The sequence below is a fragment of the Aspergillus saccharolyticus genome, assembly GCF_003184585.1.
Source record: "Aspergillus saccharolyticus JOP 1030-1 unplaced genomic scaffold BP01scaffold_23, whole genome shotgun sequence".
In the NCBI taxonomy this organism is placed as follows: Eukaryota; Fungi; Ascomycota; class Eurotiomycetes; order Eurotiales; family Aspergillaceae; genus Aspergillus; species Aspergillus saccharolyticus.
This window is the reverse complement of record NW_020290633.1, coordinates 395998-417717: the sequence shown is the minus strand read 5'-3', so window position 1 is coordinate 417717 and position 21720 is coordinate 395998. Positions and strand designations below refer to the sequence as shown.

Sequence of the window (21720 nt, the reverse complement as noted above, 5' to 3'; positions counted from 1 at the left end):
GTAAGGTTAATGATTATAGGTCACATATCTTCTCCCAGCAGGACTTCTCTTTCGCGTATTCGGATGGATTGGGTTAAGAGAGACAGAATAGCCATTTAAGAGGGAAATCGAGGATGAAGTAGAATCAGATGAGTTGTGGTTGTTGATGACTGATGATAATTGTTGTAACTAGTGTCACTTGGATGGAGGGGAGACCGAGTGTGTGCTTCGGCGGGGCTCTTCAATAAACTCCGAATAAAGAAAGGATTGAGTGACTCTGTGCAATTGTTGTCCTTGGGCCACACCGTAACTTTGCGCTCCTTCAATAGTTCACCTTGGCTTGCTCGCAGAGTCCTCAAAAGTCGGCTGTTTCCTGGCCCTGCTTCTGCTGCTCTCCATCTTCTATTCTTCATCCTTTCTCTGTTCTAGCGTGGTTCATCGCGAGCTTGCTTACTTCTTGATGTGGATACTTTTCCCTCCACTCTATGCGAAAAGTCGCAACCCTTTGTAGGACCGATTTCTGCTGTCGCGATCGGCGATTGTCCAGACGAAGATTAATTCCCTCCACCACTTGATCCTCCCCTCACGGATCATGATAGGCAGCGCCGGATCCGCGTCCCACCGTGGCTTCCTGGCGACGTTGGCATTTGTGCGGGTGTAAACGGGAACCAGAGAACAGGCCGAAGCAAGATGAAACCCAAGAGACAAGAACAAGAGAATCAAGATTGCGCAGCCAGCGACCAGAACATGGATTCTTCAACAAGCCATTGACGCTTGTTTTATCATTCATTCTTGCCATGCGCTGGCACTGATCTCGATCGCAACAGCCATTCCCTCTCCCCCCTCTTCAATCCTTCATTCCTATTCTTCGGCTACTTGTCCCCCGCGCCTTCAGCCGATCACGGCTGTATATGGCATGGCTTCAATTACCTCCTCAGGAACATTTGCGCTTCGTAGCCACGAACCACAGGTGTTCTCGCCGATTTTCTAACCCTTGCGATCTCGAGCATCGACTGCCCCAGCGAAATGGCGGAGTGTAGCGCCCGGGATGGTCACGTGGTTTCGCGTCCTGGAGCGGGCGGTTTCGTGTCGCTCGGCGCGTCTCCCACAAGTACATATCCCAGCCCCTGTACGCTCCCGCCAGAAGCAAAAATGCATTGATGTAATTTAGGGATGAGATCGCATTATTGTGAAGGCTAAGATGACCATGCAGAATAGGGTCATATATCGAAGGGGCGTCAAATATCTGCATGGAAGAAGAATGAAGTGCTGGCGGGAAGACGCGCTGAGTGATGTCACTCGAGCCGAGAGAGGGGAACAAACAAAGCAAATCAGACAAACAGATGACATAAGCATACTGCTGGTTGTTGCCGGTAACCACGGGCAGCTGGCAAGTAAGGAAGGTGACCGTTTTGGGTAATGCCTTTGTTGCCGGCCAACCAACCGCCGGCTGCTGCTGCTGCTGCTCCTGTATGTTTTTGTCCTTGTCGCGCTCTCTCCCTCCCCTCCCTTTCCTCCTCGTTGCTTGTCCTCGCGCTTCATTCTTCTTGTCTCTCTTCCTGACTCTCTTTGCCAAAAAGCCTCGTGCCCGAATCAGCGCTTGTCTTCCGTTCCTGAGCCAATTCTTCGAGTTCTGCATTTGGCGTGGATGTTGTGGTTGTTTGTTTGGGGCCGCCGCTTTTAGTATAACTTTAAGCTACTGCGAGGACTGCTGCTTGCGCAGGTCGCATAGGAGTAAACAACAACATCAACAACAACCTCACTCCCTTCCGCAATCCACAGTCCACAGTCCACGTCGAGTCCTGGAGGCTCAGAGTGACTTCTGATCAGGTCCAGCATGGATGCAAAGGTACGTTGCTGTCTTCTGATTTTTTTTTTCTCCCCTCAGACAAAGTGTCGATCACCTGGTTGGCCAGATGCTATCTCTGATCCACAATTTTGCCACGCGCCATGGGACTTAGGACTATATGGAGATCTTGATCAAAGTCGCGTTAGGCTAGATTGGAGAGCTAACTAAGATTACTTCTCTCTCATAGCCTCAGAGAATCCGCGTCCGTGGCGACGAAAATGCCCCCTTCCCTACCGCGGCCGGCAAAACCCTCCACCAGCGGAATAAGTCTACCCCTGCGTTGTCGGCCCTCTATCAGAACGGCGTTACGAAGCCTGCCACGAAGCGAGCGGCCTTTGGGGATGTCAGCAACACCTCGAAGCCCATCAATGCTAGTCGCGACGACACATCCCTTGCTGGGAGGAAGCAATCCAACGCTGGTGACAAGCCGTCGGTGGTGATTGAGAAGAAGGCCACAGTCCTCGCACAACCGGCCCAGCGTCCGGGAGGTATGAAAGGCATTTTGAGCAATGTCACCAACGTCACTCACGCGAAGTCCGTCGAACCATCGAAACAAGCGGCCAATACTCGCAAGACCCTCAACAAGCGAGCCACTGTCTTCAAGGATCCCTCCAAGGCCAAAGCCGAGAAATCCGAGATCACATCCAAGGAAACCAACAAAGAAGCAAAACAGGGGCAGATTGACGCCTCCCTTGCAACTGCGTCTACTGCACCTGCGAAGCAAGATGGCGTAAAGGAAGAAACCAAATTGAAAGAGGTCCAAGACCCTGTGGTGGGAGAGTTGGAAGACTACGCCGCTGTCGTCTCTGCAGTGGAAGAAGATGACAAGGAGTCGTGCAAGACCGACGAAGATGTTTGTGAAGTGCAAGATGTGAAGGAGACCCGCAAGACTCGCGAGCAAATCGACTCTACAAGTCACGACGTCGCCGATCCTATCATCAAGACTCATGGCGAACCTGCATCAGGCTCCCGCATAGCCCACGATCGTCTACCGGCTCAAGCTGAATATGAGGAGTATTGGGACGATGAAGAGGAGGAGAATGAGGATGATGATGGATATATCACCGCTCGCTCTTACCGATCGCGGGGAGAGAACACCACCGGTGGTGCCACAACCGTCCTATTTCCCAAGTACACTCAGCAGGTCCGACGGGAACTGGCCCTTGCAAAGCAGGTCGTCGACGCTACGCGAACGGAGGAAGATATTGAAGATGAGTTTTGGGATACAAGTATGGTTGCGGAGTACAGTGAGGAAATTTTCGAATACATGAGAGAGCAAGAGGTATGTCCCTGTGACAGATGAAAGCGATGGGTAGGATGTCCCTAACAAACCCTTATGGCGTATAGATCCGGTTGTTGCCAAATGCGCATTACATGGACAACCAGGCCGAGATCCAGTGGTCGATGCGCTCCGTCCTGATGGACTGGCTTGTGCAAGTCCACCATCGATTCTCATTGCTGCCCGAGACCCTTTTCCTCTGCGTGAACTACATTGATCGGTTCTTGTCGTGCAAGATTGTCTCCCTCAATAAGCTGCAGTTGGTGGGCGCCACCGCGATCTTCATCGCTGCCAAGTACGAAGAAATCAACTGCCCGTCGATCCAGGAGATTGTTTACATGGTTGACGGCGGCTATTCTGCTGACGAGATTCTCAAAGCCGAATGGTTTATGTTAAGCATGTTACAATTCGAACTGGGATGTCCTGGTCCGATGAGCTTCCTGCGCCGCATCAGCAAAGCCGACGACTATGATCTGGAGACGCGCACCCTTGCCAAGTACTTCCTGGAAATTACCATTATGGATGAACGCTTCGTTGGTAGCCCTGCTAGCTTTGTTGCAGCGGGTGCTCACTGTTTGGCGAGACTGATGCTGAGAAAGGGCAACTGGGTATGGTTTCCACTAATTACTTTGAGTGATATGCTAATCGAACCATAAGACACCCGCCCATACCCACTATGCTGGTTATACTTATTCCCAGCTCCTGCCACTCATTTCTCTTATGATGGAGTGTTGCGAGAGACCTAGCAAGCACCATGCTGCAATCTACGAGAAGTATACCGACAAGCGGTACAAACGTGCTTCTCTCTTTGTCGAAGCCGAAATGAAGAGAGGGTTCCTTCTCCCCGACCACCACAAGGACAAAGCTTATGTTGGGACTGTCGAAGCAGCTCACTATTGCAAGAAGGTCAACATCTAAAAGCCACACATTCACAGTTTCACAGTGGTTTGTGTTGTGACATTCTTGGTCTCTCCTTCTGAAGACATGACCCCAGCTCATGGTCAACGGGATGAGCTGATCGCCGAAACACCAGACGAGGAACGAGATTTCACACACTAGGTGCTACTGACCAGGAATCTTGGTGCCTCTTTCACCCTTTTACATTTCCTTACATTTTAATTGATCAGAGACTGGGGCAATGTCCCAAGTCATGCACATTGGACTTTAGACCCCGCAGAAAACAAGAAACCTTGACAACAGCTGTCAGGACATCGGATACCAAGGAAAGGTGGAGTTATTCTGATTTTTGTATTGATCTAATGATTCGGATGACACGCAAGCCGCGCAAACACGTCCAGGCTCAGGAGTTTATGGAATCGATGGCTAGTTATCTCTTTTCTTTCTATTTTTGTTTTTCGTCTCTTACCCTGACAGGTGTCACTCCTTCAGATTCTGCTATTTCCTCTCCTTTGTCTCTTCGCTTTTTCCTCCCCCTTTTATGACCCACCAATTCTCGCCATGCCGCATCATGATGACTCTATGTTTCCGGCATGTTTTGGTCTCCAATGGACAGTTCCCCTACGACACGAGATGCGAGCCTGTCACCGAGTGTCATGCACCATGAGTGTACCTATTCCCCCTTTTTCTTTTATGTCCCGGATTTTGGATTGACGTTTGTTCTTTCCTTGTCTCACGCGACACACTACTTCGTTCTTATTGTTCTTCCCGCTCTACGGATTATCGTCCAGGATTATGGCGCAGGTATTAATGAAAATGAACCTTACTTTTCTTCTTGATATGTGTCGCAGCGGCGTACCTTGGCCTCTTAGACGTATTCCTCGGAGTCAACGGGCAAGTGCATGGAGCGCATCCATGCAGCCATTCTCTCATGAAGTAGGGAAGTATATACCCCAGCCCAGCTCTCCAACCTCTCTAGTCCCTCTAATCTCTCTATCTAGGCCAATCTATGGTATAAGGAGTTTTCCCTCCTAACAAATCAAAAAATCACCCGCCAAAAGAGTCCAACCTTCTACATCCCTACGTATCGACTTGACCAGCTTTTTCAACCAAACGGAAATTCACGTATTTGTCCAGCGCGCAGCAGCAACCTACTCACTGGTCCAAACCATTGAACTCGACCAACCTCTTGACCACCTCAATCACCTGCTCCGCCAGGGCCCCAGTCACCCCGCCAAAGCCCGCAGCCACAGATGCAGACGCTGAAGCAGCAGCAGGCTGATCAATCCGGCCAGCGATCACCTCATCCAGCATCATGCGCAACCGCGACACCAAGACACCAATGCGCGCCCAGCCGCGCAACCGCAACCAACCGTCAACAATCAGTCCACGACCCGTGGTGTCGAGGTTAATGGACCCGCAGAAGAGGAGAAGGGAGAATGCGTTGAAAGCTACACACACACAGAGAGAGACACAAACATCGATAGATCAGTACCAGGTTGCCCACATTTCGCCAACAGATGAGGGGAGAGATCAGAGGCAAAGGGGGAGGGAAGAACTGGAAAGGCTAGGAGGGGTAACTTACGAGTCAAGTCCCTGACAAACACCTTACTCGTCGCCATCTTGGTGAAGTAGCTCAAATACGCGGCGCCGCCGGGGTAGTTCTGCGCGGAGAACAGCAGCGAGCTCGGGTGGATGAAGACGCGGCCGTTCTCCTGGTTGAAGTACTTGATGGTGCGGGCGTCCGGGTCGATCTCAACGGTGCCCGTGATGGAGGCGGCGAATTTCTTGTCGGGGAAGGAGATCTGGGCGATCTGCGGTTGAAAGGCGCCGGCGATGAGAGCGCGAAGGAGGGGTTTGTTGTTGGTGTTGCGGTTCCAGGTGCTGGTGTTGTTGGGGCGTGAGGACTGGGGTTGTTGGGAGGCATAGTCGACGGGGAGGAGGCCGGCATCCTTGAGGGAGGTGAGGAGCTGGGCGCGGTTGGAGGAGATGTCGCGCAGGGTTTGATGGGAGAGGAAGTTGGCGGTGCACCAGCTCTGCGTTTGCCAATAGCCGTGGGCTTGGACGCGATCGGACCACTGCTGGTAGGCTAGCAGGTCCGTTAACAGGTCGCCGTCGTTGGCGCCTTTGGTGAAGGCGGCTTTGGCGGCGGTGGCCTCGTCGCGCTTGTCGCGCGGGGAGACGAAGGGGCTCTTGACGGTCAGGATGGCGGAGATGGTCACGCAGGCGTCAATGCAGCCGAAGATGGAGCCGTAGACCATCAGTTTGGCGCACCGCAGGTCCGCCGGGATCATGGAGAGGTAGCGGCCCAGGGCTGTGAGCCGGTCGTGGTCGAGCGCCCCGACGCGATGCAGAAACTCCAGCGCGCCCTCGACGGCCGTGCTCTCGGGCGGCGTGATGGTGTTGGCCAGGAAGTGCGCGACGTCATTGATGCCTTGCATCGCTTTCACGGAGAGACAGAGTTGCTCCAGCGGAACGCGCCGGATCTCGGGGTCGGGTCGGTGAGGCATGCTCGTCTCGGCTTTGCGGGTGTAGAGCTTGTAGCAGGTTCCGGCCTGGACACGACCGGCACGTCCGCGGCGCTGCTTGCAGGCTGCTTGCGAGGCCCACACCTCTTGGAGCCGGACGATGTTGTCCCGGGGGTCATAGCTGGTCTCTTTCACCCGGCCGGTGTCAATGACGGCCACGATGTCTTCAATGGTGATGGACGTCTCGGCGACGTTGGTGGCTGCGATAACCTTCCTCATGCCCTTGGGAGCACTCAAGAAGACGCGCCGTTGCTCGGCTGGCAGAAGTGATGCATGCAGAGGCAGCGGATGAGCGTTGGGGATTCTTCTCACCGCATTGAGACATCTTTCGATCTCCATGGTACCGGGCAAGAAGATCAGGATTCCACCGGGCTGGTCACCCAGCTTGGCATCGATGTATCGAACAGTAGAGGCTATCAACTCGTAGTTGATACCCATCCCCAGGCTTCGAAGGACTTTGCCAAGCGGCTCGTCAGACTGCGCCGATGGTGAAGCTTCTTCGTCGAATTCCCGCTCCGTGAATTCTGGATAGAATCCAGTATCACGGATGACATCGTCCAAGTAGTAATCGTCAACTGGGAAAGTACGTCCCGGGATGTTGACCAGGCCAACGGATTGACGGCCGCCAAAGTAGTTGATGAAGATATCTGCGTCGAGGGTTGCACTCATCAGGATGACTTTGATATCCTTGCGGTGGTGGAGAACATCTCTGAGTAGGGCGAGGAGGAAGTCAGTGTCGAGACTCCGCTCGTGTACCTCGTCGACGACGACGTGAGTGACGTCTGAGAGAGAGCTTGCAACGTTGCCATCCGGACCACTGCCGGACTGCATGCGCCGAAGCAAAACACCTGTCGTGACGAACGTGATCTTCGTTCGCCCTGACTTGATTTTGGATTCCCCTCGGATGATGTATCCAACCTCCTCGCCGACCGATGTGCATCGCTCATCACTGACTCGATCTGCCAGTCCCAGTGCAGAAATCCTTCGCGGCTGCGTACAGATGATGTTCGCGACAGCGCCGAGGTCACGCTTGATCAGGTCATCAAGCAGGAACTGTACAGATTGAGTACTCTTTCCACTACCAGTCTCTCCGGAAATGATTGTGACTTGATTTGTGTTGACCGCATCTATAATGGCCTGCTGGGTGTTCCAAGCCGGAAGCGCTTGGCGCTTTCGAAGCATTTCCTGCTGTTCTTTGGTTGACTGCCTCGCTTCCCAAGATTCGCGTAACGAAATGCTCTGCGGGGCGCCTGGTTGCCATTTAACCGCATTGCCCCTCTTGTGCGATGAGCGCACGGGAATATTTGAGATGGTCCCGGATGGGGCCAGCGGGGCTGTCACTGTTGATATGTCTCGCAGCTTTCCAGGGTTTTCCATGACCGAGGGGAGGTTGGTCTCCAGCCAGTCAAGCACATTATAAATCATGGGCTCTCCCAGAAAGTTCTCCTCGGAGTATTGAACCACCTGACGTATCGCACTGAGACGAATATAAGCCGGGATACCCTTCGCCTGGATGGAGACAATTGGCGGAGAATACGGATAGTGCGTTGAAGGCCGTTGGAACCGAAAAGTCAACGCCTCCGGCAGATCGCTGTTCTCGCCTTTGATCTCACAGACCTTGCCAGAAACACGAGAGTACCGTTCCCCGAAGATAGCTTCAAGTGTTTCCTGCTCCTCTGCCCATAGGTCCTCCTCCCCAGATACAACAGGCTCAGCAGGAGCGTCTCCGCCGTGAACCAATGTATTCTGGAGAACCTCTGCTGCAGCAACCTCATCCCCTTTCTTGCTATCCAAGATTCGCGTGCACAGGTCGACAGGATAGCCGATAGATGTGAGCCGCTTGATTTTCGCCTCTCTAGCAAGATCATCGCTCGCCAGGCTTACACCCGCCGAATAGCCCTCAGGCAAACACCAGCGGGGCAGATCATCCTCTGGCACGTAGATGAGAAGCCACTCAAGGACCTCTTCACGGTCCTTACAAGTGCCAACAGCCTCCTCGACGTGGCTGCGTCGAAAGCCCAGACGAGTGAGCTCGTCAACAATGGCATCGCGCTCCTTCTGCGGTATCTCTACCCCGTAAGGATTCCAGATTGCATGCTCTCTCAGCATGCCCTCAATCTCACGGCGAATCTTGCCGCCCAGATCCACCTTGGGCGCATGCGACCAGATCTTCCGACTTTTGTTCTCGCCGCCGGTGCCGGAGCCCAGCCCCAGATCGACCGTGGTCTCTGCTGCCTTGGCCGCTTGCGCTTTCTCCCGCTCCTTGCGCTTCTTCTCCAGGTCCGCCGCGGCGCTTTCTCGTTCCAGCTTGGCTAGAAACGGATCGGCCTCGTACATCCAGCCCTTTCCTTCTTTGCAGTCGGCAGTTTTAAGATCCGCGAAATCCTCGCGCCATAGCTTCTTGTATGTGGGCGGCATCATCATATGAAGGTTCTTCATGTTGCAGACTCGGTATAGTGTGTACGCGGCGGCGAAATGTCGAGCCTCGAGGGCGGTAGGCTGGGCAGCGAGATGCTTATGCGACGGAGGCAGTTTCATTGGGGGGAGGACAATCGTTTCGCGAGTTTTGGGGTCCACACGCTTCAATATCACGCTGGAGACGAACCCGTCTGATACTTTCATCTAAATTGGCCAATTTCCCGTTAGAACACTACCTCAGTCGACTTGCTCAATTTCAAACAGCAACGGCACAAAGACCCTGCAACGAGGATAACACCCAACCCACCATAGTGTATTCCGGCTTCTCCCACTTCTGCTTCTGGCAATGCTCCGCGAGCATATTGACGGGGAGTTTCCCCGTCCATGATGCCCCTCCAATGACCTCCTTGACAGAGGGTTTTTTCTGCTCGTCGGTCGCGGTCTGCGCTTTCTTCGCCGTCTCAGCTGACCGCTCGGCCGCGGCTTTGGCCTGCTTCGTCCCGGGTTTGGGCGCGCCGCCCCTGTTCTCGGACTTTTTCTTTGGGCCCATCTGTTGGGGTGGAGGTTTTTTGCTCTTCTAAGAGACGAAGAGATTTTGGAAGAGGGAAGGGTAGAAACCAACAAGCGATTGCCCCTCAAAATTCAAGGCTTGCACTCGCTTGCTGGACTGACTTCAGTTGGGGAGCCTTACGGCAGTACGTACTGCGTAGTAAGTAAATGTTTTTGTCCCGCACTTTGACCGCTTTAAGAGCTGTTAGTTTTGCGGGGGAGCATTTCAGCCTTTCAGGTATTCTGCCGGCAGAAATTCTACACGGGCCAGCCCCGGTCGAGATGCATTAGCGGCGGGAGTTTTCTCCACCAAAAGACTGTCAATGGTCATGTGACCTGCTCTGGCTCATCATCTCCCTCCGGTGATAGTATTCTTAACCGGGAGCATTGACCCGCATAGTCGATACATTTTTCTATCGATGCAGCTCTAGAACCGACTGAGGTCTTCCTACTATGACTGATTTAGTCTCGCAGCGAGTATGACTCGAAGATGTTTAATCCACATGGTGCGTTCTGCAAGAGCTGTGGGATGGCGGACCATGTAGTGCCTCTCTGTCTCAGAAAAGCCCTGTGTAAACTGTCATCAAGAAGGGCATATTATTCGACAATGTCCAACGTGCCCTATCTGCACCCACTGTGGACTGAAAGGACATGATTTCCAAGTATCAAAACGCAAGAGATGCTGTTTCAATCCTTGATGCTGAAGAGCTCACTGAAGCAGCTATTGTCGGAGACAGAGATGAGCTTGAAGTTACTGGACCAAAGTTCCTGCCCAGTCAAAATCAAGTTGAAATTACACAAGTAGCCTACTGTTCCAGCAACACTACACAGCAAATAACTTCTAAATATCCTCATGATCCGACCTACACAAAGCTGTTGCCACAGGAGCTCCGGACACAAGTGAGCTTATTTAGTAGACACATCTATAAGAAGCAGACTGGGACAATCAAATCCAGAACAGAAAATACCCAAAGATATTGTTTAGTAGCCGGATCCGTATTCTTCTCTTGATCATCTGCAGCTCCGTGATCTTTTTACATCAAGAATAAGCAGGATAAGATTCTAGTCAAAGTCGAGCTTACATTACCTGGAGAAAGACATCCTAATCCTCGTATTACACCTCTAACTACAGATAATCCAGCATACCATCTAGCTTTTCATCTTACTCTAGATAATAAAGCAAAAAGTGAAATCTTCGATTGAATACAGAATCACTCAGAATTCTTCACTGGTTATTTCCAAAATAAACAGTTTAGTTGACTAGATAGATGGATGGTGACATCCAAAAAGGAAAAATGGTAACGACGCGGTTCGAACGCGCGACCCTTTCGGGACCTGGGATTTTCAATATTCAAGATATTTCTTAAATCAGGCGCCTTAGACCACTCGGCCACGTTACCCGATGGTTGAATTTACAGCCGTCTCAATGACCTAAAATATCATCTGAGTTTTTGTCAAGGACATTGTGGCTCCCGCGGCTACAACTCTCGCAGGTCATTTATGTATGGGACAGACTATTTAACTGTCTCCCACAACCACCCGGCCTGTATTCAGTGTGCTATAATGGTAGACAACTTGACTTGTAGCTTTTTGTTTTTTCGCGCAATTCGGGGCAAGGCGTGGGTGGGGAAATGGAGCGGCTGCGGGGAACATTTCCTGGTCAAGTCGGTCCCTCTCTTACACACATACACACACACACACTCTCTCTCTCTCTCTCTCTCTCTCTCTGCTTTGCTCTGAGCGAACATATGTGCGAAAAGGATGGTGTAGTGGCTAAGTATTTTCGACATCTGCTTCCATGTCCGAGTCTTCGGGGTACAGAGCAGACAGTTCAGGAGATGTGGAAGAGAAGAAGAAGGCACCGGTCAAGCGAGATGCGTGTAGGTCCGACCCTGTGCGCAACGATTGCATCGCTCAGTTTATTTCACTCCCCCGCCTCCTCCCATCATACCTCAGCCTAGACCCAGACGAGCAAACTTACAAAGAGATGACTAACATGACCTTTTTGATCGAATTTCACAGTCGCGGAACTGATGTCCTCGAAAACCAAGCAGCGCAAATCCACGGACACAACCACTACCACCACCACATCCAAACGAAGAGCCCCGGGAGGTCCTCGCGATGGACTCGGCCCCTACATCGCCAACCCATCCTCCTACCCCTCGCACATCGTCGTCTACCACAACGACGAGTTCGTTGTGATCCGCGACCTCTTCCCGAAGGCGACCCTGCATCTGCTCCTCCTGCCGCGCGACGCGACCAAGACCCGCCTGCACCCGATCGACGCCTTCGACGACGCGGAGTTCCTGAACAAGGTGCGGGCGGAAGCGGAGCGGCTGCGCGCGCTGGCCGCGGGCGAGCTGCGCCGGCTCCACGGGCAGTTCTCGATGCAGGATAGGGAGCGTCGGGCGGCGCTGGAGGTCGAGCCGCCCCCGGAGCAGCTGCCGCGCGGGCGCGACTGGGCGCAGGAGCTCATGTGCGGCGTCCATGCGCATCCGTCCATGAACCATCTACACGTTCATCTTATCTCCGTGGACCGGTACAGTGATCGGTTGAAGCATCGGAAGCATTACAATAGTTTCTCTACGCCGTTCTTCGTCCCGCTCGGTGACTTCCCGCTGGCGGAGAATGATCCCCGCCGGCGGCCGGATGAGCAGGGCTATCTGCGGCGGGACTTTGTCTGTTGGCGCTGTGGGAGGAACTTCGGAAATAGGTTCTCGGAGCTGAAAGCTCATCTCGCGGAGGAGTTTGAGGCATGGAGACGATTATGATAGGATGATAGGTCATGACGGATATGGAAATGGTAAAGGGATAGTTGCGGTTTCAAAGACCAAGGGTGTCTGGTCCACCCTTGTCGTAAGTTAACTTCATTGGTCATCCCAGGGCGTTTCTATTAGACCCCTGAAGGCTAACTTGCAAAAGCCTCAATTGCCTATATCATTGTGGACATAAATGTACACGCAAAATTGAAATACAGGATTAACAGTTGACTGATAGCATTTTTCAGCAATCATGCGTGTCTACTGCTTGCCCTGTCTTCAGACTCACAGAAAGAACCACTCAAGGTCCCCTCTGCGAGTATCGAATCCTTCCCTGCAGCTTCATCTTACACGGTCGCCATTCACTTTCTCGCCAAAGACAATCTAAGCACGGCTCTTAGACCGGGAGCTGCTGCCCTTGACCTTCCGGGCCTCGGGGCGGGTGATGTGGTGAGCAGGGATCCAGTCGGCATTGTAGGTGGTTGCGGAAGTGACAGCGGGTCCCTCCACGGGAACCTCCTCCTTCTTGGGAACGCCAGTCGACTTCTTGGCCTCAGGGGCCTTGCCAGTGCGACGCTTCTGGGGGAAGTAGGGGGCGATCCAGACGCTGTAGAAGAAGTAGACGACACCAGAGAAGCAGGCCAGAAGGAAGAAGTAAAGGAAGAGACTGTGGTCGGCGAGGTTAATAAAGATTCATCCAAATGAAGGCACTGTGAAATCTTACATCTGAGGGTCGAAGATGCTGGTCTCGGGTTCAACCACACTGACGGTGCTGTTGTAGGTGTAGAGAGTGTAGACGTTGCCATCAACATCGGAGATAACGGAAGCCAGCTCAAGTCTCAAATCCTGGGGATGCATCTCGGTGGCGAAGTTGAAGTTCACGCTCTCCTGCTCCCCGGCGGGAATCTCGAGGCTGTACCGGTGGGTGGTGAGGTTGCGGACGATGCGGCTGTCTTCCTCATCCAAGGACCACAGGGAACCTCCAATGAAGTTGACCGTCACGGGGTTGGGCTCATCGTTGGCGAAGGTGATCAGCGCCTGGGTCGGGAGGCCATTGACTAGCTTCACACCGAAGAACTCAGAGGCAGGGAATGCAGTCTGCGCGGTGACGGCAAGGTTGGGCGTCTGGGGGGCTTCCTCCTTCTCGACAACATCCTAGAATAGGCGAAAAACGAATTGTGTCAGTCAATTGAAATTGAGGCAAATTGCGTAGCCGGATTCAGATGGAGGTAGAACATACAGCCGCGAGACCGCCGCCGATCAAGGCCTGGACGGAGAGGAGAGCCAGAGACAAGAAACCGAGACGAGCCATTGTGAGACAGCTACAGGTGTAGATAGGAAGACCAAAAGAGAGGAAAGGGAGAAAGGAGAGGCGGAGGGGTGAAGGTAGTGGAGGAAGATGGAAGAGGAAGAACAAGAGGAGGAGGATTGACGATGAGTGTATGGAAGGGGGTTTGCTCCACGTAGGCATTTCGGTTGCTTTCCTCCAACATGAATGACTCAGCAGTAGCTGAGCTTCTTAGGACAGAAGGCGGTCAGACCAGCCATCTGTCAATCTGCCAGCCGCCCGCCAGTTGCCGAGCCGCGCTTGTCCTGTACTCTATCATTAGGTATTCACTGCACCAACTCACTATTTCAGATAAGTGGCCTGCCAGTGCAGCTCCTCACCGTTTGTTCTTAGTCTACAAACCCCTGTACAGGAGTGAATCTCTCTCCTTCCTCCTCTTCCCCCTCCTCTGAATTTCTCTGAGAAATAACTGTGGATAATTAGTATATAATTGGTTCATCATCTCATCTGCTTGGATTATAGCTCGTTTTTATAATATATAACACCAATTGTTTTTGTTTTCTTCCAAATATCCTCCTTAGTTATATTGTCCAGTGCACAACCAATCTGAACCACTACTGCTTCATATTACATTCCTGCTGGAAGAAGCATCATGACGGCTATTACATATCTCGATCGCTACAGAAATCTAGTTCACACTGAACAGAAAAAGAACCTGCTGATTGAGGTATATACCAGCTTCCATGTTTGTATACATCATGTTGACACGTTTTTGGCGCATAGGAACTCCTGCAGCGGGTGGCGCAGCTTGAGGATGCAAACGAACAACAGAAGCTTGATCATGAGCGTGAGAAGCTCTTCAATCGAGATATTCAGCTAAGTGAAATGGAATTGATGGGCCAGGTTTCACGGTTCCAACTTCTAATGGTGGGTCTATACTACTATATAGTTCCCGCCATGACTACAGTCTGTGCTGACACTCATCTTCTCCGACCTCTAGAACCGCCAACCCTACATAATTGGTCTTCTTGACGGATCTAGCTTCATATTCCAGGACGAATACCTCAAGAAAGGCGCACAGGGGGGAAAACTCGCGGCGGAGAAATTACACGACGAGCTTGAGGGTTATGTCGCAAATCAACTCCCCACCGTCAAGGACCTTAATATTTTGATAAGGATGTACATTAATGTGAGAGGACTGAGCGAGACTTGCATCCGGGGCGGCATCACAATAGATTCATCATTGCTGGAGGGATTCATTCGCGGGTTCAATAGTTGCTATGCTTCCATGGACATCGTGGATACTGGCGTTGGGGCGCACATTGCGCACGACAAGATTGCAGGTAAGCTTCGCTTTGCTCCGCCTCTCCTTCATCCCACGCTGAACTCATATATTCAACCTTATTCAGAGGCTTTTGCGCTCAACCTCTATAATTGTCACTGCCATCAGATCTTGCTGGGCTGTGCAGATGAGGATTCCTTCATCCAAGTCCTTGGAGACAATCTTAAAGACAGGGAATTAATGGGACGGGTCACTCTGTTCGAAGCATTGCCCTTCGAAGGGAACCTTGATGTCATCAAGTCATCTTTCAGAACTATGCGCTGCACGGACGTTTTTCGCGATTCAAAGATCTTCCCCATATGGTCTCCCTGGAAAGCTGCTGTGGCCACACAGCCCCGCACGGAGCTCACTCCATCGCCCATGCCAGAGCCAAAACAATCCCCGCGGTCCGTGAACAATGCATCTACCAACCCCAGTACATCGATATCACTTGCCTCCTCCAGACCGTCCAGCCCAGAAGGGGGATTCCAGGTAGTCCGCTCCAAAGCAGCCAAGCCCACACGGCCCAAGGTGATCGAACGCAACAAGTACGGCCAACGGGTGGACAAGCTTAACCTGAAGAATATCAACCAACAAGACTTGAGTCGCCTCAAGAAGCTGAAGTTGTGTAACTTCTATTATCTACTGGGCGAGTGTCCCGCGGATGACTGCCAGCATGAACACTCGCGCAGACTGACCAAAAGCGAACTTGTAATCCTGGCAGCCATTGCCCGCATGATACCTTGTCGTTATGGGCTGGAGTGCGACGACCCCGATTGTTTGTACGAACATCGATGCCCTCATAGTGAACTCGGCCAGAAAGAGTGTCACTGGGGCTCAAATTGTCGGTTCGAGCCAGCTGCGCATGGCATTGATACCATGATCGTGAAGGTGACTAAGATCTTGGGCCTGCCCACAAAAAAGTTCATTTGAAAAAGTCGTTACCTTTCCTTTTTTTTTTTCTCTCTTTGTACTTCTCTCTGGCCAGTCTGAAGTGCTGACCTTGGGGATATCATTTTCTTATGATGGGTTCCCCTTCAAAATGAGCCCGTCTTGATTCAGCATTTCCCACTTCGGGTTCAATATACGGAGCGGTTTAGTCTGCTGAACTCGATAGATTGTAATGTACTCAACATAACAGTAGGGCTTTGTGAGTCAAATGAGTACAAGCCACATGGTGGTGGGCGCCATGAGCCAAGATGTGAAGGATAGAAACCCTAGGGCCAGATTAAAATTTGACCACCAAGGCATCATGAAGACGATATATGGAAGTCCAAAGTAGACAAGAAGCGCCACTTTCAACCCATCAGGCATCTATTGTGGTCATAAACATCGCGAACCGTCTCTCCCAGCCGAAGCAGTCCTCTTGAGTACATCCCACGCCAATATTCTCTTCGACTGTGATAGCGCGATGCATGCACCTGACACCATACTCTTTAATGCAGCAGTTGAATGGTTGCTGAGATAACGCACCCAAACCTTGCAGGATCCCATCAGCTCCTTCATTCTTAGCTTCTCTTTTGAGTTCCTCTAGGTTTCCCCAGAGATGGAACAGTTTTTCTCGCAGGTTCCCTAAGACGACCGAATCCTTTCTCAGGCTGAAGCATGACGTTCAAGTACAGTATTAGTGTCAGACAGGCATGAAGAGGGCGATCAATGGTGACAACTTACTCTACCGCATCAAGGCGAAGGAGGTACACCGCCTCAGCGCCAGACACGAACAGCCTAACTTGTTGCTTTGTCTGGCCCAATGGAGGCGGGGGAACGCTCTCGACCAAGAGACAAAAGCGCCACTCCCAGGTCGTGAAATTGCTATCTTCTCCGTCGCTGGCTTCGCTCGACGAGTCTCGAGTCTTAGCAACCGCGAAGTCTTCCAGGTTTGGAGGGAAAAAGTCGACGACGCGAACTTTCGATCGATAGCAGAAGTTCTGGAATGGGAAGCGGTATTCGATGTTGTCCGGTGACTGGTTAAGGTGCTCTTCCGAGGTGACAATGGCTTCAAGACTGCGAGTGGGAACGGACGGGTTGCCGGCGCGTACTGTGTCGTTGAGGGCTGTCTGTTAAAAAATCCTGCTTTGCCTTTGGATATTATGAGTTCCCTCGAAGAAGAATGGACTGACCATTGGAGTTCGCTTCGTAGCGGCTGCGGCTAGTGACCGCTGGGGCCAGAGTCTGTTGGCCTTCCTCGGGGGCTTCCTTCTTCCGTGGCTTTGACTTGAATTTCTTGGGGGCCTTGGCGGGGAGGTCTTCGTCGGCTGGTTTTCTTTTGCGAGAGTGCGATTCCCAGTATTCCGTCTTCCGGTCGAGCAGCTGCTGGGCGCGCGGATCCTTGTGTGGTTGCACGACAACCACGTTTGCGGCATGGGAGTTGGTCTTATTGGTGTGCACGACGCCTTCCAATCGCCCGTTGATGCGATTCTTACGGATGTGGACGTTGTAGAGTAGGATGATGTCGTTTTCCTGGACATGTTGACGTGCATAGCCGGCGTGCGGCTCCCACAATGTGACTGCGAGAGACAGCTGACCCGCTGGCCCTGGCCACTTCTTCCGGAATCGTCGCTGGTAGTTGAAGGTGTCCCCTTCGCAGCCTTCACCGTTGTCCTCCCCGGTGTCCGGGGAGTAGTCGTGCAGATCTTTGTTGGACGTGTAGTCCGTCAGGTACAGCAAGGCCTTGTCGCTATCATTGGGGTATATCTTGATCACCTCTCCGACCAAGTCGACAAACGTCATCTCTTCGATATCTTTGATGAGGCAGAACTTCTTGCGGTTGTATGACCTGGAGTTCGGAGCCGAGGCATGCACCACATGGTACGGCGGAGGTCGGGCTTCCACTGAGGCCTTACGGAAGCTATGAATCCCCGCGACCTTGTCCAACAGGTTCACGGCTATCCTCCTCTCGGCCGCATCAGGCTCAAAAGGCTGTGGCCCACAGATGGGCGAGGCTCTAGCCATGGGATTCAGGTCCGCACGGAAAATGGCCCATGGGATGTCCTTATCCTGCGCGGCCACTCCCAGGGTTCCTCCATGCAGTGAGCGAACCTACAGCAATGATTGTGAGTGTCAATTGAGTAAGGAGAAAGAGAGCATTTGAGACCCCCTAGGATCACGAACCCATAAGTTGCGCAGCAGGATGACATCGTGCAATTGCACGGGCGGCAGGGCATCCTCGTTGTCGCGGAAGTATTTGACCTTCAGCCCGTCCCATGTGTGACCGTTTTCCAGGTTTGAGTCCTTGATTGTGAAGGTGATGCAGGTAGAACTGCCCCTGGACTTCCACACGCCAGGCATCACGTCGACCACAACCCCAATGATGTTGACATTGCCAGGCGACGCGAGCGCCTTGGCGACATCCACTAATCTAGGCGTGAAGTTGACCGGCATGTTGACTGGCTTCAGACATATTTAGGTCCCAAAACGTATCTAAGCCATGCCAAAATATAATGATCATGGACTAGATCTCATTGACTGCCTTCAACTCGGTTGCTCGACTACTTATCGTTAGTCTAGTCTGTCAGTTAGATCCTGCTTAGAGCCACGTAATCACCAATAGGTCAATTGGGATCTGCAAGCATTGAGGCTCATTTTGTGACAAAAGTTGTAAAGCAGGAAGCTAGAAAACGACCTGGTGATAACACGCGCGACGCGGTTCCGTGGGTGCTTTTTAATCATGAGCAGTTTGTAAAGGGCATATTATCCAATAGTTGTCGCTTGATCAGCACATGGCTCGCATGGCTTAGATGGTAAAGCGCAGCACTAGTAATGCTGAGATCCTCGGTTCGAGTCCGAGTGTGAGCAAACATTCATTTATTTTTTCCCCCCTCTAGACCGTTTTTATCTTCGGTTTCAGCGTCTTTCATCCTGAAAAGGGTGTTTGTTTTGTCTCAAGCTTTCGACCAATTACTTGCTCCTCTCCGACACAAGCCCCTCGGCGGCAGAGATCGCTTGGGCGGAAGTGGCGCTTGCAGAGGACGGCGGCCGCAAGCAGCAAATCAGCGGCGCATCCCGTGACTGGAAGGCCAATCCCACCTCCCGCAGCATCAACACTTTTTTCCCCTCCTTCGACTTCACTCTTCTTTCTTTGCGCTCCATCTCTTCTTTGCCCAAGGCTCGCTTTCCCTTGGTATCCCTTTGTGTCAAACCATCCCCCACTGGTTACAACTTCATACTCCACTCAAAAATTTACCCGATCCCATCTCCTTTCCCTTCTTTCCCCTCCCCATCCTCGCTCCTAGCTTATCACTCATCTGTGAGCTTTGTTTTCACCCCTCCTGTGTCCTAAGCAACCATGGCCGAACGTTATATCCCCGAGCACCGCCGCACCCAGTTCAAGGCCCGCAACCAATTCAAGCCTGATGAACTCCGTCGTCGTCGTGAGGAGCAGCAGGTCGAAATTCGCAAGCAGAAGAGAGAAGAGAACTTGGCCAAGAGGAGAGGTATCCAGACTCGTGATGGTGGAATCGGCGTAGGTGGCGGTGTTGCCGCTGCTGAGAGTGACGATGAGGCCAGTGCCATCGAGAGCGAGGTAAGCTTTTCTTCCTGATGCTTTGCTTGGCTCCGATCGGTTGTCGCTCCATGTTTTGTCGCTCGCGTGCTTGATCTGCTACAAACGGTGGCGTCGTCGCAGCTTATTTTGTTTCTCCATTATGGAGCAATGAGCTTTTCACCGCTTTGCCCGCAAAGTCGACGCTGAGTCGGATAGAGCGTATCGGCGAACAACAAGACATTCCCCGCTACCGCGTTCAGCTGTGCAATTTTTTTTTTTAAATCATTTGTTCATAATGGCTAACACTTACCGTTATAGCTTAACGTTGAACTCCCGGAGATGGTCAAGGGCGTCTTCTCCGAGCAGATCGACCAGCAGATTCAGGCCACCACCAAGTTCCGGAAGCTGCTTTCCAAGGAGCGCAATCCTCCTATCGAGCGCGTCATTGAGACTGGAGTCGTGAGCCGCTTCGTTGAATTCCTTCGTTCTCCTCACACTCTCGTTCAATTCGAAGCTGCCTGGGCTTTGACCAACATTGCCTCCGGTTCCGCCCAGCAAACTCAGGTGGTCATCGAGGCCGGTGCCGTGCCGATCTTCGTCGAGCTCCTGAGCAGCCCCGAGCCCGACGTGCGCGAGCAAGCCGTCTGGGCCCTCGGTAACATTGCTGGTGACAGCCCTCAATGCCGTGACTTCGTTCTCAATGCTGGTGCTCTCCGTCCCCTCCTGAACCTGATCAACGATGGTCGCAAGCTGAGCATGCTCCGCAATGCCACTTGGACCCTGAGCAACTTCTGCCGTGGAAAGACTCCCCAGCCTGACTGGAACACGGTATGTTCACCTGAAACTAGGTAAAAAAAGAGTTTCGCGCTGACACCCGCATTCCAATAGATCGCCCCCGCTCTTCCCGTTCTTGCCAAGCTTATCTACATGCTTGATGACGAAGTCTTGATTGATGCTTGCTGGGCCATCTCCTATCTGTCTGACGGCGCCAATGACAAGATCCAGGCTGTCATCGAGGCCGGCATTCCCCGCCGTCTCGTTGAGCTTCTCATGCACGCCTCGACCTCTGTTCAGACTCCCGCTCTTCGGTCTGTTGGAAACATTGTGACCGGTGACGATGTTCAGACTCAGGTTATCATCAACTGCGGTGCTCTTCCCGCTCTTCTCTCCCTTCTGAGCTCCACCAAGGATGGTATTCGCAAGGAAGCTTGCTGGACTATCTCCAACATCACCGCTGGCAACTCCACCCAGATCCAGGCTGTTGTCGATGCTGGCATTATTCCTCCTCTCATCAACCTTCTCGCCAACGGTGACTTCAAGACCCGCAAGGAGGCTTGCTGGGCTATTTCCAACGCCACTTCCGGTGGTCTTCAGAAGCCCGAGCAGATCCGTTACCTCGTTACCCAGGGATGCATCAAGCCTTTGTGCGATCTCCTTGCTTGCCCTGACAACAAGATCATCCAGGTTGCCCTGGATGGCCTCGAGAACATCCTCAAGGTTGGTGACATGGACAAGGAGGCTGCGCAGTCTGGTGATGCTCGTGTCAACCGCTACGCCCTGTTCATCGAGGAGGCCGGTGGCATGGAGAAGATCCACGATTGCCAGAACAACGCCAATGAGGAGATCTACATGAAGGCGTACAACATCATTGAGAAGTACTTCTCCGATGAGGACGAGGCTGGTGATATCGATGAGGTCGCTCCTCAGCAAACACAGACCGGATTCGCCCTCGGCACGACGCAACAGCAGCCTGGCGGCTTCAACTTCGCCAACGGTGGTGATTCCATGGACATGTAAAGAACAGACTCTTTTGATGCCTAATCTGAACCTTCAACGATTTGGTGTATTTATGTCAACTCTATGCCTTATCGCTAGATCTGTCACACATGCGCCTTCTGAAGGCTGCGCTGTGAATCCCTCAACCTCCGCATGCGTGAAGGCTCTGGTTTCTTGAGCTTTTGTGGCTGCTCTGGACTCAGGTTCTCTGATGCTAGAGTCTTCAGGGGGATTCACTCGCACCACACCGAATGTCCACTTCTCATTTCACGCTTCCCCCTTCTTCTGCTACTCTCGAGGTTCCGACATCTGCGCCCCCCCTCCACAACCCTCCAACACATTCCAATTTTTGATCAGTTCACGATAAACAAGATTCACCATCATGTAACTCTCCCCCAATTACTCCTCCCCAATTCTCTTTACTATTACCGTAGCATCCCTCATACACCGGCGCACCTGATCTCATTGTCCCCCCTTTTCGGTTTCATGTTCATGTTTCTCCTGGATGGTTTTTCATTTCCCTGCCCTCGGCTCTTGTATCTCGTTTCTTTTGTGGGCCTAGAACGCGGGCGGTTCGTCCGTCTCTGATTTGAA

At 52.4% G+C, this 21720-nt stretch overlaps 8 protein-coding genes and 2 non-coding genes across 10 annotated transcripts; 5 read left to right on the top strand and 5 right to left on the bottom strand.

Moving 5' to 3' along the window:
• Positions 1–881: 881 nt before the first annotated feature.
• BP01DRAFT_402015 (uncharacterized protein) lies at positions 882–1987 on the bottom strand. The gene has a single exon (XM_025578628.1). It carries the CDS (start codon positions 1616–1618, stop codon positions 914–916), a length of 705 nt encoding a protein of 234 aa, XP_025429994.1. The 5' UTR covers positions 1619–1987; the 3' UTR covers positions 882–913.
• On the top strand, positions 1718–4311 carry BP01DRAFT_92275 (uncharacterized protein). The gene is made up of 4 exons (XM_025580234.1): positions 1718–1828; positions 2016–3110; positions 3176–3715; positions 3765–4311. The coding sequence occupies exons 1-4, from the start codon at positions 1817–1819 to the stop codon at positions 4023–4025; spliced, it is 1908 nt and encodes a 635-aa protein (XP_025429993.1). The 5' UTR covers positions 1718–1816; the 3' UTR covers positions 4026–4311.
• A 743-nt stretch (positions 4312–5054) lies between these two features.
• Positions 5055–9684, bottom strand: BP01DRAFT_393082 (RNA helicase). Its single transcript, XM_025578208.1, has 3 exons — positions 9258–9684; positions 5590–9154; positions 5055–5455 (listed from the first exon to the last, which is right to left on the bottom strand). The coding sequence occupies exons 1-3, from the start codon at positions 9498–9500 to the stop codon at positions 5160–5162; spliced, it is 4104 nt and encodes a 1367-aa protein (XP_025429992.1). The 5' UTR covers positions 9501–9684; the 3' UTR covers positions 5055–5159.
• A 1111-nt stretch (positions 9685–10795) lies between these two features.
• BP01DRAFT_t207 lies at positions 10796–10899 on the bottom strand. Its single transcript has one exon. It is a non-coding gene; the product is annotated as a tRNA-Leu (tRNA).
• Positions 10900–11297: 398 nt separating this feature from the next.
• On the top strand, positions 11298–12270 carry BP01DRAFT_424572 (DNA 5'-adenosine monophosphate hydrolase; the record flags this gene model as incomplete). Its single annotated transcript, XM_025579709.1, has 2 exons — positions 11298–11379; positions 11522–12270. 2 exons carry the CDS (start codon positions 11298–11300, stop codon positions 12268–12270), a joined length of 831 nt encoding a protein of 276 aa, XP_025429991.1.
• Positions 12271–12642: 372 nt separating this feature from the next.
• On the bottom strand, positions 12643–13570 carry BP01DRAFT_366999 (putative translocon-associated protein, alpha subunit; the record flags this gene model as incomplete). Its single annotated transcript, XM_025576433.1, has 3 exons — positions 12643–12925; positions 12983–13413; positions 13499–13570. 3 exons carry the CDS (start codon positions 13568–13570, stop codon positions 12643–12645), a joined length of 786 nt encoding a protein of 261 aa, XP_025429990.1.
• A 350-nt stretch (positions 13571–13920) lies between these two features.
• On the top strand, positions 13921–15865 carry BP01DRAFT_322442 (CCCH zinc finger protein). Its single transcript, XM_025572763.1, has 4 exons — positions 13921–14273; positions 14330–14473; positions 14547–14855; positions 14958–15865. Exons 1-4 carry the CDS (start codon positions 14199–14201, stop codon positions 15798–15800), a joined length of 1371 nt encoding a protein of 456 aa, XP_025429989.1. The 5' UTR covers positions 13921–14198; the 3' UTR covers positions 15801–15865.
• Positions 15866–15970: 105 nt separating this feature from the next.
• Positions 15971–18460, bottom strand: BP01DRAFT_322439 (telomere-binding alpha subunit central domain protein). Its single transcript, XM_025572762.1, has 4 exons — positions 17979–18460; positions 16988–17906; positions 16539–16905; positions 15971–16465 (listed from the first exon to the last, which is right to left on the bottom strand). Exons 1-4 carry the CDS (start codon positions 18246–18248, stop codon positions 16174–16176), a joined length of 1848 nt encoding a protein of 615 aa, XP_025429988.1. The 5' UTR covers positions 18249–18460; the 3' UTR covers positions 15971–16173.
• A 129-nt stretch (positions 18461–18589) lies between these two features.
• On the top strand, positions 18590–18662 carry BP01DRAFT_t208. Its single transcript has one exon. It is a non-coding gene; the product is annotated as a tRNA-Thr (tRNA).
• A 267-nt stretch (positions 18663–18929) lies between these two features.
• BP01DRAFT_92216 (karyopherin alpha) lies at positions 18930–21242 on the top strand. Its single transcript, XM_025580233.1, has 3 exons — positions 18930–19389; positions 19669–20178; positions 20239–21242. Exons 1-3 carry the CDS (start codon positions 19153–19155, stop codon positions 21145–21147), a joined length of 1656 nt encoding a protein of 551 aa, XP_025429987.1. The 5' UTR covers positions 18930–19152; the 3' UTR covers positions 21148–21242.
• Positions 21243–21720: the final 478 nt, after the last annotated feature.

Excerpts from the sequence above, each read along its gene's own strand:
- BP01DRAFT_402015 (XM_025578628.1), bottom strand. The coding sequence starts at position 1,618 with ATGCAGAACTCGAAGAATTGGCTCAGGAACGGAAGACAAGCGCTGATT.
- BP01DRAFT_92275 (XM_025580234.1), top strand. Across the intron at positions 3,111-3,175 it reads AATACATGAGAGAGCAAGAG|ATCCGGTTGTTGCCAAATGC; the intron begins GTATGTCCCTGT and ends TATGGCGTATAG. Across the intron at positions 3,716-3,764 it reads TGCTGAGAAAGGGCAACTGG|ACACCCGCCCATACCCACTA; the intron begins GTATGGTTTCCA and ends TCGAACCATAAG.
- BP01DRAFT_393082 (XM_025578208.1), bottom strand. The coding sequence starts at position 9,500 with ATGGGCCCAAAGAAAAAGTCCGAGAACAGGGGCGGCGCGCCCAAACCC. Across the intron at positions 9,155-9,257 it reads AGAAGCCGGAATACACTATG|ATGAAAGTATCAGACGGGTT; the intron begins GTGGGTTGGGTG and ends TGGCCAATTTAG. Across the intron at positions 5,456-5,589 it reads GTTTGTCAGGGACTTGACTC|CTTTCAACGCATTCTCCCTT; the intron begins GTAAGTTACCCC and ends GTGTGTGTGTAG.
- BP01DRAFT_322442 (XM_025572763.1), top strand. The coding sequence starts at position 14,199 with ATGACGGCTATTACATATCTCGATCGCTACAGAAATCTAGTTCACACT. Across the intron at positions 14,474-14,546 it reads CACGGTTCCAACTTCTAATG|AACCGCCAACCCTACATAAT; the intron begins GTGGGTCTATAC and ends TCCGACCTCTAG. Across the intron at positions 14,856-14,957 it reads TGGACATCGTGGATACTGGC|GCTTTTGCGCTCAACCTCTA; the intron begins GTTGGGGCGCAC and ends CCTTATTCAGAG.
- BP01DRAFT_322439 (XM_025572762.1), bottom strand. The coding sequence starts at position 18,248 with ATGCCGGTCAACTTCACGCCTAGATTAGTGGATGTCGCCAAGGCGCTC. Across the intron at positions 17,907-17,978 it reads TCCTGCTGCGCAACTTATGG|GTTCGCTCACTGCATGGAGG; the intron begins GTTCGTGATCCT and ends TCATTGCTGTAG. Across the intron at positions 16,906-16,987 it reads CTACGAAGCGAACTCCAATG|TACGCGCCGGCAACCCGTCC; the intron begins GTCAGTCCATTC and ends TCAACGACACAG.
- BP01DRAFT_92216 (XM_025580233.1), top strand. The coding sequence starts at position 19,153 with ATGGCCGAACGTTATATCCCCGAGCACCGCCGCACCCAGTTCAAGGCC. Across the intron at positions 19,390-19,668 it reads CCAGTGCCATCGAGAGCGAG|CTTAACGTTGAACTCCCGGA; the intron begins GTAAGCTTTTCT and ends TTACCGTTATAG. Across the intron at positions 20,179-20,238 it reads CCCAGCCTGACTGGAACACG|ATCGCCCCCGCTCTTCCCGT; the intron begins GTATGTTCACCT and ends GCATTCCAATAG.